Below are 12,127 nucleotides of genomic sequence, written 5' to 3' on the forward strand. Positions count from 1 at the left end.
CCGCGACCCTCGTGAGGTTAAGCGGATAAAAAAAAATGGATGGATGGATGGATGAATATTCAAGGTATTGTCAGGTTCCTCCATCTCTTAGATATGCCTCCTGGGTATTTAAAGCCCAAGTGTCATCCCTATAAACATTTTAAAATAGATATTGTAATGAAAAATATATATAACATTATTCACTTCAATGTCTATACAAAAAAATAAATGTGAGCAGAGAGCCTGTCATGCATGCGCAAAGTTGTAGAAGTGTAATTCTAGGATATCCAAGTGGTTGCCAAATTGGATCCGGACATTCGCCAATGAAAACACGCGGTGCACCTTAACTATGGGAGACAAACGCACCCCTTCTGAAACGGAATGTCTTTTCAAAAAGGAGAAAACCACACAACCGAGTGAAGTTACAGGGGCAATATTACACTTTTCTTTCGAGCCTGTCAGGTTCACCAATCAGACATTCATTAAACAGGACAAAAAAGGAAGCAAAGACACCAGTTCAAGTCTCGCGAAGAGAGAGGAGAGGAACTGTCTCGTACAATTCACCACTGCACTCTCTGATTATCCTCTCCTCGGCACCCCTATTTATTTAGTTTTGAGACGCCCCTTATTTACATGGATGTTACAAAAAGGAGACGACAAGCAAAACAGTTTGAAACAAGGTGTAAATGTTTGTTCACGTGCGTGTGCATGTGTGGAAGATTGCTGAATACATGTGTGGTCATCATTTCTTTAACAGGCAGCAGTTCTAACAGTTCTGATGATTAGATGTTTTTGTTCTTGCTGTCTCCTGGTAGGAGGCTGCCACGTTATGTAGGGCAGAGCAAAGCATTTCTTGATTGGAAGCAAATGGATGATAATTATGATTACAATTATTCCTACATTTCCCCCCTGTTTATCCTACATTTGCTCCCACGTTTTCTAGAACAGAGCAAAACATTCTTCATTGCAGGCAGAAATAGTAACTGAATTGGAGCAGGGCAAAGCATTTCTTCATTGCAGGCAGAAACAGAAACTGAATTGGAGCAGAGCAAAGCATTTCTTCATTGCAGGCAGAGACAGTAACTGAATTGGAGCAGAGCAAAGCATTTCTTCATTGCAGGCAGAAGCAGTTACTTAATACTATTTACAATTATTTCTTCATTATCCTCCTGTTTATCTTACATTTGCTCAAATCCTTAAATCATCGATTAGATCACCCTTTCGGCTTACACTCGGAGGAAATTATAGCACTAATTACTTGTAATCTTCTGGATCAGAGAACAGATCTGGAAGACAAGTCATAACGTCATCATCGTGGTCAAGAATATCACTGTCATTACTCTGTTGTGCCAATAATGGATATATTTGTGCCAATTTTGAATTTGTCGGGGCAATAGCAGTGGTTATAAGTTGGTTAAGTGATGCCTTTATGCAGGGAATACAATAACATCCACACAATGCAAGAATAGCTGCAAACAGCTATAGAAACTAGGACAGAGAACACCAAATTTCTAGATTTGCCAAACCTTTTTTTTTTTCCCCCTCCACTCAGACCAATATTGAACTCTTACTTGCTACTATTACTGTTACTGTGACTGTGATAATAATATGATATACAATTACTTGTGTAAGGGTAAGAAAGCACTCAAAAAAAAAAAATATCTACTCAAATATTCAATAGTGGCGGCATGGCGACACAGCTGGGAGAGCTCGGATTGAACCCGGGTCCTCGGAACTGTGAGGCCAAAATTATACAGCTGCACAACTATGCCGCCTTAGTAAAAAAATTGGAAAATAAATACATGTAAATTTGGCTTCAATAAATGGTTGTATCCCGCGACCCTTGTAAGGATAAGTTGGTCAGAAAATTGATGGATGGATAATTGGTTGTATTCAAATTTGTCTTTTAGTTTTACTCATGAAACAGCACAATAGAATCACCATGCAAAGATTTTTTTAAAAAAAGGAAAAACGCTGCAATGGAAATAAACACTCCTGTTCAAATGATAGGGTTTTGTGATGTAAAAGAATTTAGAATATGAAAAGTAATTCTATCACCTAATTCATCATTAGTGTGACCTAGAATTCGTAGACGTGATTTATTTAATCGTGAATTCATCTTTTTACAAGGGGAGGGAAAAACAACAGATATTATGTTGTATGTGATTGACTTGGACTTGATGGTTAACTGGCTGCCTTCTTACTCAGGTCACCATTGAAACAGATATTCTGTCTTAGCTGGACTTTTACCTGGTTAAATAAAGGTTAGATAAAAATGAAAAAAATATGTAGATCTGTTTGGACAAGAATACACTCCCTCTTATAAACTGGAAACAACAGTGTTCAGGAGTAACCAATCACGACTCATGTTCACTGGGAGTCCATTCACACCTGACACAAATGTTTGTGCTTAAAACCAACTACAAATGCTTAGGACCTGACAGAATTTGCTTTATTTACTGAAATGATTGAATGGAAAAGCTATTTACCCACCAGACGTATGGATAAAATGGTGCACACATGCATGCGTGAGTTTGTGAGCGTTTGAGATACAAATGCAATTTTTTTTTCCATGTAAGAAGCAGGCATTAAAATTGAAGTGTGGCCAATTGCAGCACCATACTGGAAAACAAGTCTGTTCTTTTTAAAGGCATTTATAATGACAAGTTTAATAAGTTTTGCATCTGATTTCTCCCCCTTCCTCTATAAGTTGCTTTAATTGACCCATGAAGGCTTTTTTTTAAGTCATGTCTGCCTTGTGCCATTTGTTTGGTGAACAGGAGTCTTACGACACTAGTGGGAACATTGCTTTAGTGTAAACACTCAATGTAGAAGTGGAAGTCCAAATCTAAAAATAGATTGCACACGTAATAATTGATTAATAAAAGTATGGAGCGGCATGTAGATATTTGTAACAGAGTAAAAAGACTCAATACTCAAGTAAAAGTGAAAAAAAAAATACTCCGACCAATAAATCTATCCATCCACCCATTTTCTGTTCCCATCTAACCTCATACAGGTGCTGGAGCCTTACCCAGGTATCTTTGGGCAAGAGGCGTGTACAACATGAACTGTTCGCCAGACAATTGCTGGGCACATTGAAAGCACTGATCACACACACATTAACATCAACGGGCAATTTTGATTCTTCATTCAGTCTACCACTCACGCTTTGGGGATCTGGGAGAAAACAGGAGAGAACACGCCAAACCAAAAAGTTATATAGTCATCCATCATTTATCCCTGGTGTTAGATTCCGGACTAGCCCCCTCTGTATCCTCAATAGGTGAAATCCGTTAAGTCGTCGCCATATACTTTTCCGATTATAAATGAATATTTGCAAAGCTGTATGAACCTCCCCAGACTCTTATTAATCATTTTCCACTTTCCTCTTAACCTCAACCATATTCTTCCAAGCAAATTTTTTATTATTTTTCTTTTTACATTTTTTTTTGGTCCTTTTCGGGTTTTAAGTCAAGCAGAATGGAGGACCCGTATCTCTTTTATGGCACAAGTTTTACGATGCAACAGTGGAGTTTTAAAGCTTCTGCTGTCATTTCTTGATTTTACAATTTAAGTTTATTGAGAATCAGAGTGGATCAGTTGAACAGAACAAACGGGAGAGAAAAAAAAAGACAAAATACAAAGCACGACTTGTAAAAGAACTAGAAAAGTAAATCATTACACATCATGTACTGCTACACCTTGTGAGGGAAGGACAGGACAAGATAGAACAAAACAGGGACAGTAGAAGAAGTATTCAGCACAAGGGTCACAAACCTGGCTGTACAATTTAAGTATTGTGGGACTGAAGATGTAAATTCTAAAAGTCTACAGGATAAGAGGATAATTGAGGGGATACAAGCAGTTCACATATTTATGAGTTATTTGTTGCCATAAATGAGTGCTCCTGCACACAGTGAAAGTCCCAGTCCCAGGGGTGTGTGCCTGCATTCACACCCAAGGGAATGGACACGGTTTTACATACACAAAAATTGACATAAGTGTTCTGTGATTGCTGTGACCGCACCACTGAGCGTGAGGACAACACACAACCATTCGAGGCGCTGAATTGGGCCAAAGTGTCTACCTGAGAGCAGCCCGATGGACGGAACACGTCAGACACTGAGAGAACCAGGGTGTTCCCCATGCCCCATTGAAGTGCCCCGACAACTGGCCACCGACTGAGGGCCGCAGAGACCTAATGCCACCCCGCAGTCCAGGATTTATTGCATATTATGTCATATTTGCCTTCGATCTAAAAGGGATTTATTACAGTGGTCCGAAAAAATTTTCCTGTGAGGCCACGTAATGTTTTGCTTCTCTGATGTGAGGCCAGGGTCAGTTTGTAGCAGAAAAAGTGTGACTGCAGGAGTACCTAAAAGTAAAAATGTATTGTTTTCCAGAAACCCAAACAAAATTAAAAATAACCTTTTCTGGATTCTTCACAGAAAAAAGCCTGGAAACAAATTACACTACTTATGAAATAAATAATAATCAAATAACCCTCTGGGTTTTTACAGAAAAAAGGAACATACATTTTCTGTTGTGCTGTGCAAAATCTGAACAGGTTCAATTTTAGCTTATTTGTTGGAGCAGAATCTTTTCTTCAAATGACTCATACAAACAGTCTCTCAAAGTTACTGTGTTCCTTCCTTATAATTCTATTGTTGGTTCCAGTAGGCTTGCAGACATAGCTGTTTGTAGCTCTCGCTCATCAACTGCCCTGTGAAATCCACAAAGCAAGCTGGCTGAGAAACTGAACCCAATTATACGGTACCTACACAGCACAACCAGTACCACTCCCAGTATGGTTGTGGTGATGGATTTTATCTCGGCAGATCTTATTTCGATTATATTTATATATGCTCAGAATGACTCATTGAAGTCAGAAAAGTGAGCTCATCTTTGACCTGTCCAGGTCTAACTCTTCCATAGTTTGGTCACTTTTCTGAAAATATCCTCCATTGTGTTACTCACTGATAGACTCGCGGTTTTAAATACGTCTTTCTTCTCAGGACGCACCTCCTCTGTGACATCATTCATGCATTTCTTGACAAACTCTAGATCAGTGAAAGGTTTACCGCTGCTTTCTATCAGTTGAGCAACGCTAAAGCTAACCTGAACAGATGACTGGTTCCGCTGATGTTGGCGTACAAATGTATTTTGCTGAGCTAACATTCCGCTTTTTAGCTTTGACAGTTTGTCTGCTTGCATTTGGCCTTGCAAGCTACTGTATCATACTTGTCTTGGTAATGGGATTAATAGATCCACAGATTGTATTCTTTGAATACCGTCACTGCCTCTTGACAGATGAGACGGACAGCCTTTTCTTTGCATTAGACAAAAAATAATAATCGCTTGTCCACTTGGGTTAAATACCCTGCATTCTGAATCAATTTTTCTCTTACCTACCTTTTTGCCATGATTCTCTTTGAGAGGGGCAGGTTTAGGATTTTTTTCTGGGGGTTGTCAGATAAGGGCACAGACCAGAGAATGGTTGAACAAATGTTACGTTATATGTGTCGATGTAATAGTTCCTAAGTAATAGTTAATAATGAAAATAGTTCAGAACTAAGGAACATTTTATTGGAAAAGCCCAACTTTATTATCAAATACAAATACACAGATAAAAAATAAAAAAAAATACTCTCTGATATTGTTCAGAGAGGCAGTATGCGGCCCGCGGGCCCGAAGTTGGGGAACACTGAGGTAATCATGTGTCACGCAGCCAGTGCATGTGTTTGTTGACATCACATGTAGGGACATGTGCCAGCTGACGTTGCATCTGTCGACAAGGAGTACCATCCAAAGAGAACAACATGACGTCACAGCCATTGAAAACAATGTAAGGTCATGTTTCCTGGCATTGTTAGGCCGTGACATTGTGTTTGGGTGTGTCTGTAGGAAGGACAATGATGGGTTGTCATCTAGTCAAGAAAAAATATCATTTTCAGTCATACCTGCGACTAGGTTTGTGACTCTGTCCTATGTCAATAGTGCTTGTAAGGGCCTCTTGTGGTCCGCAGTGAAGTGTTAGGGGTCACACAGTGGGATGGTGCGAAAGGCAGCTTGCTTCCCATCAGTCTTATTCTCATGGTGGCCTTAACAGATCAGTATTATAGTCCCACAAGACCATTGTTTCCATCTCAAGGATCTTATCATAACAGAGATTCAGATGGGAGGTGGCAACACTCTGAATCATAAATCTGTCACAAGTTACAATATTTAAAAACATGTCTGCATATCTCATTACGGACAAATAAAAAAAAAAAAAACATCTGAAAATCTCACCGTGGCCTTTGTTACAACCCAGATGTATTCTCATGGTGGTTTCTTATATCAGCATTGTACTCCCCACAAGACCACCGTTTCCGTCTCAAGGCTCTTATTAAAAGACAGATGCGGATGGGAGGTGGCAACACTCTGAATCCATTTGACACTCCAAAAGGGAGTTTCCGAGGCAGAGACGTGTTCTACCACCCTTGATATTCATTTAAAGAAACCTGCATTTCTATTATCCAGGGTTCATGCCTTGGCGCCACGGGAAAATCAAGGGTTGAATAACCTCCAGCAGATACACTACAATGGAGTTGGATTCCAAACCCTATCGGAAACCATTGTACCTGGGGTCACAGATGTTATCATGAAACAGCAGAGCTTAATTTACACAAGAAGGATAAAGATGATGAAAACACAAATCCAGAAGAATTAGGTATGCTGAATTCCAATGATTGGTGTGTCTTGAATCACATTATCTCACAAGTGTTCAGGAAAACTTTAGATTCATCTCAACCATGCACAGATATTTCCATCATTTGGAAGTCAAGATCATATGGGGAGTGGTTTTTCAATGTTAAAACACAATTATAAAAAGAGAAGGAGCAAGGGAAATGTGAAGATCAATGTGATCTCAATCAATCTTTCTATATTATTCAATAGTCAATGTGAGGTATTTTTAACATCCTCAGCCTACCTCTGACTGAGTGGTCTTCCATAACCCCACCCCCGACTACACCCTTACTTCATGTATGATAAAAAATTTAGGATTACTCTCATCATACAGATACAGTGAAGAAAATAAGTATTTTAACACCCTTCTATATTGCAAGTTCTCCCACTTTGAAATCAAGTAGGGGTCTGAAATTTTCATCGTAGGTGCATGTCCACTGTGAGAGAGATAATCTAAAAAGAAAAATCCAAAAATCACAATGTATGATTTTTTAAACAATTTATTTGTGTGATACAGCTGCAAATAAGTATTTGAACACCTCTTTATCAGCTAGAATTCTGACCCTCAAAGACCTGTTAGTCCACCTTTAAAAGTCTACCTCCACTCCATGTATTATCCTGAATCAGGTGCTCCTGTGTGAGGTCGTTAGCTGCATAGAGACACCTGTCCACCCCATACAATGAGTAAGACTCAAAATTGTAACATGGCCAAGACCAAAGAGCTGTCCAAAGACACCAGAGACAAAATTGTTCAACTCCACATGGTTTGAAAGGGCTATGGAGGAATTGCCAAGCAGCTGGGTGAAAAACTTCCACTGTTGGAGTAATCATTTAAAAATGGAAGAAGCTAAACATCACGGTCAATCTCAATCGGTGTGGAGCCCCATGCAAGATATCACCTCGTAGGGTCTCAGTGATCCTGAGAAAGGTGAGGAATCAGCCTGAGACTACACGACAGGACTTGGTCAATGACCTGAAAAGACCTGGGACCACCGTTTCCAAAATGACTTGGTAATACACAAAGACGTCATGGTTTGAAATCATGCATGACACGGAAGGTTCCCCTGCTTAAACCAGCACATGTCCTGGACCCAATCAGCAACATTGAACAATTGCGTGGCAGTCCTTCACTATGAGAGGATAGCCTAGAGAGTGTTCTGTGAAAATGCTGCACATGAGAATCCCTACAAGTATTCAAACTTCCTGAAATGATTCTGTCATTAAAGATTCCAGTCCTAAGAAGTCTGACTGTGATGAAGAGGCTACCCAAGCTAGCCTTACCCCGGCAGGTTATGACTCTGAAGAGACTACTCAGGTTTTCCTGAATCTGACCATTTGCGGCGCTGAGGAGGCTACTCGGGCTTTCCTGTCCCTGGCTGCTGACATATAAACAAGCTGGATACTCGGGCTTTCCTGCAGCCATGTCAGAACTGACCTCCAGATCTGACTCCTGACGATGATGAGGAGACCACTCTAGATATGACTGCTGATGAGCTGACCCAAGCTTATCCATTTACATCCATTGACTGTGACAAGGAGCTGACTAAATATTACCTTACCACTCCTAAATATCAAGGTATACAGTCTTCACTGGGGTGATCTTCACCATCGCTCTACAGGTGGTGTCACTGGATAGACATTTTGGACAGAACCATCAGGTACACATCTATATCAGATAAAGACAATAAAATTGAGAAAATGTTTATGGAAAAAATCTGATCTGTTTCAATCATTGCTCCATCATTCTTGGGAATCTTGTGTTACTCAAGTTATATCCTTGAGTAATTCACATTTGTGTGATACTTTAAAAGGTATTTGGAAGAAATTAGAGGTCAACATAACTGTGGGTCACCTGCTGACCCTCATCAGTCTGTTTACAGACACTATAAAACACTGCCTGCAAAACAACCGAATGAACTATCAAATTTCCAAACTCTTTTAGGCTCAAAAGAACAACCGTCTATCATATCCCAGACCCTTATGCTTATCATGTCTTAAAAAAAATATTTCACACATATAATTAATCCACCTATCACACAATATTACACAATATTAATCCATTACCCTCGCTACTTCGCGCTTCCTTTATGCGGCTTCAGTGATTCATGGGTTTTTTATTAAGAAAAAAACAAACAAAATAAGGCTAGATCGGGATATTGTGAAAAGACATTGATACAAGGTTTCCGGCGTCACAATGACCAATGAGAACACGAATGACTTTATCCTGCGAGCTGATTTGGGGCACACAGCAACTTCCCTTGCCTCACCCATATCCTTGTTTTGTGCATTGCCTTATCCAAGCTGTTGATTGTCTCGCATATGTACTGTATCGAAGTGCTGTGTTCATGATGACTTTTTTTTAAGCGATAACATTTTTTGATTCTGTAGTTACAATACCACCTCAGCGTTGTGCCCCAGTGAAATCTTCCACCGCGACGGCCGAGAAGTGGTGACTCTGAGTGCACCTTTATCCTTTTAGGGATCCAGCAGGAGGAATCAACCACTTTGTGCAGCAAATGGCACAAGCACTGTGGTACCTACTGGGATGTTCTCCAGGGCACATTTCTCCTTGTTGGACCCTGCATTGTGATTTGCCCCCTTGAGGACGAGGCTTTTTGGCCAGCAAAGGATGGTTCCTACTTTGCAGTTTTTCACATTCCAGGGGGGTTCTGGTCCCTATTAACTGTGAAAAATTAGGGATTACTGTAATTTTTTTTCACATGAATCGTACTGTTATTATGTAGACTGTTTTATCAACCTATTTCAAGATTGTTTTATGATGTTAATGTCACCTGAATGTTTAATAAAAAAATGTGTCTTTGTGGTAATACAGTAAATACTTCAACACAACTTATTACTAGATTAAATATGACCTTGAGTGAAAAAAGGTGTATAACATTGACGTAGGAAAAAGGAAAACCTCTTTCAACCCAGACAATATAATTGTTTGACCAAATCTACATGATTGTATTGCAGACTAAAAAAAGGAGCCAACACGTGAAGAAAAAGTGAAGATGCATTTGCGTGTGGAGCAGGCACAATGTATGGACTTGCAGTTGCATGCGGCCTGATAGAACAAACAGCAGTTTGAATGATTTTGCAACTGGTCAACATGGAGGACATATTGATAACAAATATTCTAGCAATAGAAGGTAAAAGTATGAGAAATAGAGGAAATTGTATAAAAACTAATCATGGCTGTCACATCTTGTGTGGTACAGGATTGTGTCAACTGTCAAAGTGGGAGCATCAACAGTCAATTTAATCACAACAACCATGGCAATAAATATCAGACCACGAAGAATAAATCACCTCAGGAATTTCTTGAATTTAAATGACAAACTTCATTCAACTTTCCAAAACTATCACAGTACAGAATCTGCTCTTATCAAAGTGCTAAATGATATAAGGTTGAATACAGACTCAGTAAAGTTGTCAGTTTTGGTCTTGTTGGATCTCAGTGTGGCATTTGATAACGTAGATCACAATATACTGCTAAACAGGTTGGAAACGTGGGTAGGACTAAATGGAAAATGAAAAATATTTCAGGTCCTACCTGGAGGAAAGAAACTAATTTGTAATCATTGGAAGTGCTCACTCTCAACAATGGAAATGATGTGGGGTGCATCAAGGGTCAGTTCTCAGACCCCACCTCTTCAGCTTGTATATGCTATCATGGGGTCAAATTTTCCAGAACTTAACTTTTGACTGTCATAGCTATCCAGATGACACACAGTTACAGGGTATGCAGCAATGTCTCCAGATGATTATAGTTCAATTGAGGTGTACCAATTTTTAAAGCAGAGAAACAACTAGATGAGCCGAAATTTCCTTCAATTAAACCACAACAAAACTGAGATAATTGTTTGTAGCAATAAAGAAAAAAAGGATTGCTGTTCATAAATACATGGACTCAGTATCTTTATAAAGCAAAGACCATGTCTGAAATCTTCGTGTTCTGATAGATTGCACCCTGATCTTCAACAGTCATATCCAATCAATTACTAAAGCTGTCTTTTACCATCTGAATAATTTATCTAGAGTGATGGGTCGTATGTGTCAAGCAGACCAGGAAAAGCTCATGCATGCTTTTATCTCAAGTAGACTTGACTATTGTAATGGTCTTCAGACTGTGCTCCCCAAAAAGAGGATTAAACAGCTGCATTTCGTTCAGAATGCTGCAGCTCGGGTTTTAACCAGAACAAAGCGGTCAGAGCATATAACTCCAATTCTAAAGTCTACACGAGTTTCCAGTCAGTTTTAGAATAGATTTTAAGGTTCTGCTCAGACTCACTGTGACAAAAGATTGCTCTACAATAACTCGTGCACTGTAGTGGAGTATCCCAGAATGCAGTGAAGCATGCGCAAAAAACTGACAAATGCTTGGTCAATTAGTGTCCTGAATGCAACACAGCTATTACTACTATCTCATCAGTTATCCTTCATGAGATATACTGACATCTGACATGGTCAGTTTCCAAATTGTTTTGCTCAAGGAGACCCATGTCATGAATGTGAGATAAAGACAACATTTGCATGCATTTTTAACCCTTCTATAGCTGTGCTCAAATGTCACGCGTGTGTCATTTCAATTTTTCACAAGAATCATTTTCATAATTTAGGTGAAAACCCTTCAAATCTCAAATGAAGGTCATACTTTTTTTGTATATAATAAAAAAATGGAAAATGACAGAAGTAAAGGGACTACTTTGGTTATTATAATGTGGCCGCTGCACTCCCGTGGGATTTCATGTTTGTGTGTTTAGGTCAGTAGTGCCTTAATTATATCGGTGCTCTTACCCATGCCTGACCCTTCTGTCAAGGGCACAAACAAGTCATTTTTCAAATGTTCACCAGAGCTTTCTGATCAAATTTCAGGTCAACTGACTATGGAGCAACATACCAGAAACTGAATGACAAATTTGGAGCAAAGACAGTACTCAGTTATTTGTACGTGAGCCCAAACAACAAACGAAAGGTAATACTATTCATTTTTTATATCCTTTGCTGAAGCACTGTAACTACATCAGCTGAAATAAGTATTTAAAGTGGGACTGTCATCCCTATAAACATTCTAAAATAGATATTGGCGTCTCAGCCGATGTGGCTGATTTTCGGCGCCGTGGTGGCATATAATGGAGCTGAGGCGTGCTGCTTTTAGAGGGTTGTTCACAGCCACCGCAGTACACAATGAACACCATTGAGACGAGGGTGAGTGAGATATTGTTGGCTGGGCAATGCGCACATCGACACATTTCATTCACGAAACTTTTTTTACGTTATGAGAGAGACCGATTACATGGTCCGCCCAAAACTATTATCTTTTTAGTAGCTGTATACACACCTACCTGTTCTTTGGAACCCACAAAGCTCTCATCCTTTGCACCCGTGCAATCCATTTTTCACAACGAACATG

General features: G+C 39.5%; 1 protein-coding gene across 1 annotated transcript in view; it reads left to right on the forward strand.

Moving 5' to 3' along the window:
- Positions 1-12,127, forward strand: part of LOC133506098 (VPS10 domain-containing receptor SorCS1) — a 221,651-nt gene that overhangs the window by 71,375 nt on the left and 138,149 nt on the right. Inside the window, exon 3 of the mRNA XM_061829867.1 lies at positions 11,590-11,689. Coding sequence (XP_061685851.1) covers positions 11,590-11,689 — 100 coding nt within the window. The remainder of the gene's footprint in view (positions 1-11,589; positions 11,690-12,127) is intronic.

This window comes from Syngnathoides biaculeatus, chromosome 9, assembly GCF_019802595.1.
Source record: "Syngnathoides biaculeatus isolate LvHL_M chromosome 9, ASM1980259v1, whole genome shotgun sequence".
NCBI lineage: Eukaryota > Metazoa > Chordata > Actinopteri > Syngnathiformes > Syngnathidae > Syngnathoides > Syngnathoides biaculeatus.